This window comes from Fonticula alba (genome assembly GCF_000388065.1).
Source record: "Fonticula alba strain ATCC 38817 unplaced genomic scaffold supercont2.1, whole genome shotgun sequence".
NCBI lineage: Eukaryota > Rotosphaerida > Fonticulaceae > Fonticula > Fonticula alba.
This window is the reverse complement of record NW_009242971.1, coordinates 2,339,234-2,344,182: the sequence shown is the minus strand read 5'-3', so window position 1 is coordinate 2,344,182 and position 4,949 is coordinate 2,339,234. Positions and strand designations below refer to the sequence as shown.

At 67.5% G+C, this 4,949-nt stretch overlaps 2 protein-coding genes across 2 annotated transcripts; one reads left to right on the top strand and one right to left on the bottom strand.

Moving 5' to 3' along the window:
- The first annotated feature begins 734 nt into the window (after nt 1-734).
- Nucleotides 735-2,502, top strand: H696_00517 (tryptophanyl-tRNA synthetase). The gene is made up of 3 exons (XM_009494390.1): nt 735-1,274; nt 1,443-1,570; nt 1,670-2,502. Exons 1-3 carry the CDS (start codon nt 753-755, stop codon nt 2,298-2,300), a joined length of 1,281 nt encoding a protein of 426 aa, XP_009492665.1. The 5' UTR covers nt 735-752; the 3' UTR covers nt 2,301-2,502.
- Nucleotides 2,503-2,685: 183 nt separating this feature from the next.
- H696_00516 (50S ribosomal protein L4e) lies at nt 2,686-4,635 on the bottom strand. The gene is made up of 2 exons (XM_009494389.1): nt 4,513-4,635; nt 2,686-4,000 (listed from the first exon to the last, which is right to left on the bottom strand). The coding sequence occupies exons 1-2, from the start codon at nt 4,513-4,515 to the stop codon at nt 2,933-2,935; spliced, it is 1,071 nt and encodes a 356-aa protein (XP_009492664.1). The 5' UTR covers nt 4,516-4,635; the 3' UTR covers nt 2,686-2,932.
- Nucleotides 4,636-4,949: the final 314 nt, after the last annotated feature.

The window sequence follows — 4,949 nt, the reverse complement described above, 5'->3', positions numbered from 1 at the left end:
CCCCCCCCCCCGCCAATCGGGCCGACGATCAACCATGCTTGTGCGCAGCCAGAACGCGAGGGGCAACGGGCCTCACGAACCCCCCTCCCAGTGTGCCCAGGCCTGTCGTCCGCCACCACCCTGTGGCTGCTGCGACGCGTGGGCCGCCGGCCGTGTTCGCGTCCCCCCGCCCCCCCCCCCCCTCCCTCCCCGACAGAGGCCGCCCGATGCCCGGCATCGGCTGGGGGGGGGACACGGGGGCGGAGGCGGGGGTGATCGAGGCCCCGCCTAGACCCCTGCCAGGGGGGGCAAACGGCCAAGGTAAAATGCGTCTGGCAAGTGCCCACCAATGGCCAGTTGGACTTGGATCTTACCGAGGATACATTGGCACCTAAAGTAAGCCACGTTTCCCACACTCGTCGCTCGGAGGTAGCGCAGGCCCTGCGGTTCCGCCCCCCCCGCCCGCCCCACGGGAAGATCCCTGCCGGGCAGAGTGGCCCATGGCCTCCGACCCGGCGACGCACGGCGCGCGCCTCAGCCGCGTCAGCACCACACCCGCCCAGGCCATTCGCTCCGGCTCGGCCACGGCCGGGTCCCGGCGCGTCGAGGAGGAGCGAGAGCTAGATGGCGCCAGGATGAGCCACATTCGCGGCACAGCGGCCTGGTAGACCTGTTTCTCACTCGCCCGCGCCCGCGCCTGCACCTACACCTCGCCCTCCACCCTCCCTCCATCGCCCCCCTCCCCCCCCCCCCCCTACCCCCCCAGCCGCCAGATGATCACCACACCACTCCGCCGCTCCCTCGCCACGCCGGCCCTTCGGCCGGCCCTGACAGCCGCCGCCGGCTTTAGTTCCTCCGCCTCGAAGGCGCCGCACTTCGAGCGCCGGGTTTTCTCCGGCATCCAGCCAACCGGCATGCCGCACTTTGGCAACTTCGCCGGTGCCCTCAGCAACTGGGCTCGCCTCTCGGCCGAGTACCGCCATGAGGCCTACCCCCCGCAGCAGTCGGACGGTCCGCTGGCCCACCCCTCGCAACTGTACTGCATCGTGGACCTCCACTCGCTGACGGTTCCCCGTCGCCCCGGGGCCCCGACGCCGGCCGAGCAAACCCGCGACATGGCCATCGGCATCCTGGCGTCCGGGGTCCGGGCCCACGGGTATGACGGCCCGGCCGGGCCGTCCAACCCTGACGTTGTGCTCTTCTGCCAAAGCCACCTGCACGAGCACTCCGAGCTGACCTGGCTGCTGACCTGCCAAACGCCGATGGGCATGCTGCGGCGGATGACCCAGTGGAAGGTGCGGCCCCTCGCTCCCGTTTTCTCTCCCCCTGCACCGGTTCTCTCCCCCGCCCGTCTGCCCGTCCCCCCCCCCCCCCCCCACCGGTAACTGGCCTCAAAACTCACGTCTCCACACTGCCCCCTCCCCTCCGCCTCTCCTGCACTTTTGACCCACCCCGCGCCCCAGGACAAATGGCAGTCCATGAACAAGGCAACCACCGAGACGGAGAACCTTGGCCAGGGCGACCCGGAGAACCTGCTCGCCGGATTGATGATGTACCCGGTCCTGATGGCGGCCGATGTCCTGGCCTATCGGTGTGTGCACACGGGCAGGGACACTTTTGTCGAGCTTTGCCGGCCTGCAAAATGCCGCCTGGACTAACACCATGAGGCCCCATGTGCCCGGGCCATCAGCGCCACCGAGGTCCCGGTGGGGGACGATCAGCGCCAGCACCTGGAATTGGCCCGCGAGCTGGCCCGCATGTTCAACAACTCCACCAAGCGCACGGTCTTCCCGCCCCCGCGCACGGTCCTGCCCGACCTGGCCCCGGGGGCAGCCCGGCTCATGAGCCTGCGCGATCCGACCCGGAAGATGTCCAAGTCCGACCCGGCGGCCGGGTCACGCCTGATGATCGACGACTCGCCGGAGGACCTGCGCCGGAAGATCGCCCGCGCGGTCACCGACTCCGAGATGGGGGTCACCTATGAGCCGGATCGCCGGCCCGGGATCGCCAACCTCCTGTCCATCATGGCTCTCTGCCAGAATGACCTGCGGACCGCGGCCGACCTGGCCGCCGGGGTGGTTCACACCCCGGAGTCCCTGGCCCGGGATCTGGCCCATGCCGGGCATGCGGTCCTCAAGCAGGCAGTGGCCGATGCCCTGTGTGCGCGCATGGCCCCGGTGCATGAGGAGGTCAGCCGCCTGCGCGCCGACCCGGACCTGGTGGATGAGATCCTACGCATGGGGGCCGAGCGTGCGCGTGCCATCGCTCGGGAAACCATGGTCGACGCACGCGCGGCCCTCGGCATGCTGGAGCGGTGGTGAGCAGCGAGGAGGGGAAGAAAGAAGAAAAAAAAAAGAACAAGGCGCGTGCCGACAACACCGCGCGAGAGTTCAGTCACCTCGCTCTCGGGCCCCCGACCGCGCCCCTCCGGCCCGGCTGACGGCGACACTCCGGCAGCCCCGATCTCGCGCCGGCCGAGCAAAATAGATCGATCGATAGCATGTGACCGATCGGAGAACCGCATTCCGTTCTGCTCGTGGTTCTGGAGGTTGGGCCCGTGTGACTTCCGGGCCGGGAACCACTGACAAGGAAAAGATGGCGGGCGGGAGAGAGAGGGAGAGGGAGACACACAGGTCGCACGTCCGGCCACATCCGCACGACCCCCCGCGCGCGCGAAGGAGAATAGGGAGAGATAGAGAGAGAGAGTGGGGAAAAGTGGGAAATGTATTGAGAAAACACAAGAGCCCGGAGGGGGGGTGGAGCTGCACCGAGCGCGTACACGCACAAACACGCATATACACAGGGCGCAAAAGGGGGGTGAAAGAAGAAACATGCAAGCAGCGTGAGACACACGACATGCGCACGACGCGCGCGGCAAGCGATGCGCACACCACATTGCACGCTCACGCAGACACACACACCGAAGGGGGATGCCTAGGCGAAGGCAAGACACTTAAGCGTGGGTGATGGTGGAGGCGAACTTCTTGTTCTTCTTGGCGCCCTCCTTCTTGGAGGCCTTGGAGGCGGTCTTGGCCTGCTGGACCTTCTTGTACTCGGCGGCGTAGGGGTTCAGGCGGAGCATGGCCTCGAGGTTGGTGAGGGGGTTCTTCTTGCGGAAAGCGCGCTTGGTCTTGGAAGGACCACGGGCCTTGAGGACGGCCTTGATCTCCGGGGAGGCCAGGAGGGAGGTGACGTCGGGGTTGGTCAGGAGGTGCTCGGGCAGGGTGTAGCCGGCCTTCTGGGTCTTGTAGACCTCATCGAGCTTGGTGAAGGCATCCTGAGTCCAGATGATGAAGCGGCCGAGGTGACCACCAGGGGCGAGCTGGAGGAGGTTCAGGCGCTCAACATGGGCGAGCTCAATACCGGGGATGTTGCGGAAGGCCTTGACGATGCCGTTGTCCTCGGAGAAGACGACAAGGGGACCCTTGCGCTGGACGTAGCGGCGGTTGCGCATCTTACCGCGACCGGCACGGATCTTCTTGGTGGCCTTGACCTTGTTGATGTCCTTGAGGGCGTGGAGCTTGGCCAGCAGGGCGATGGCGTCCTTGGTCTTGACGATGGACTGGGCAGAGTTGTCGATGACCAGGGGGATGGAGGCAACGCGCTCGACGCGGTGGCCGCGAGCCAGGACCAGGGGGGTCACGGCGGAGGCAGCGATGGCAGAGGCAACGGCGAACCGGCGCTGGTTCACGTTGACGTTGCGGTGCCAGCGGCGCCAGACCTTGGTGGGGGCGAACATGCGACCGGCACGGCACATGTTACCGAAAGCACCCTGGCTAGCGCGGTGGGTACCGGAACCAGCGACACGGGGAATACGAGAGACGGCACGGCCGGTACCCCAGGACTCGGCGGAGTGCTGGTGGCCGGACATGTCGGAAATGGCGTACGGCTGGCGCTTGTTCTTGGCCAGGTTGGTGTGGACGAAGTTCACGACATCAGCACGGATGGGGGCCGAGAAGACGGCGGGGAGGGCGACCTCGGCGCCGGTGGTGGAGTTGACAACCTTGATGAGAGGGACGGTCTGCAGAGGTATGCCGCGCGTGCGAGAGAGAGAGAGAGAGAGGGGAGAGGGGAGTTAGCCTACGGGCGCCGGGGCGATGTCGAGAGACTGGAAAAACGCAAAGGAGGAGACGAGCGCGCGCGTGCGTGCGTCGGATGCACGGCACATCCGACGCCGCGGGACAGGAAGCGACAGGGCTCCAGGAGGGGATATCATCGCACGCGCGCGTGTGAGGCGGTGGGGTGGGCGCACGCGCGCGCGCACACACACACACACACGCCCGAACGCGCAGTGCTAGGAGGAGTGCTTCGCAGGCCGGCCACATGACGACGGCAGAGCCGGCGAGGTTCACCACAAACCGCCGGCATGCGAGCCGAGGGGTGCGGCGGCGGCGGCGGCGACGAGTCACGCGCGCGCCCTGGGCACTGTCGGTCCTTGTCCGCGAGAGGCGGCGGCGGTGGGGCCGCAGGAGAGGAGAGCAGCGGGGAGGCGAGAGAGGGGAGGGGGAGGATGGGTAGGAGGAGGAAACGGACCATTTTGCCGGTTCTTGCTTCTACACTAAGTTAGGTAACAAAAGGTAGACACACGAAGAGGCCGCTCGCTGGGGCTCTCGTCGGTGGTGGGGCTTCCTTTATGGGTCATCTCGCACACTAGCCTGCCACTCCCCCCCTCCCCCCCCGCCCTCCCCCCTCGCAGATACTTGGAAGGCGCTGGGGGAGCGGGGGGCACGTGTGCCCGTTGCCGGGGGGCGGCGGGGGGTCGCCGCCGACACACAGACCTGGCACGCCCTCTCCCACCCCCGCCCTGCCCCGGGGCCGAGGCGCCCCCGGTCCATCCCCCCTGCCACATCGAGAGAAAGAGAAAGAGAGGGGGAGAGAGAGAGAGAAGAGAGAATGGCCGTAAGGCGCAGGGAGGGCCAACGCAATCCCGGGCTCTCTGTGGAGACAGGGCCGCGATGGTAGGGGGAACG

Coding starts and splice junctions, on each gene's coding strand:
- H696_00517 (XM_009494390.1), top strand. CDS start 753: ATGATCACCACACCACTCCGCCGCTCCCTCGCCACGCCGGCCCTTCGG. Junction 1,275..1,442: donor GGCGGATGACCCAGTGGAAG/GTGCGGCCCCTC, acceptor CCCGCGCCCCAG/GACAAATGGCAGTCCATGAA. Junction 1,571..1,669: donor GCCGATGTCCTGGCCTATCG/GTGTGTGCACAC, acceptor CCGGGCCATCAG/CGCCACCGAGGTCCCGGTGG.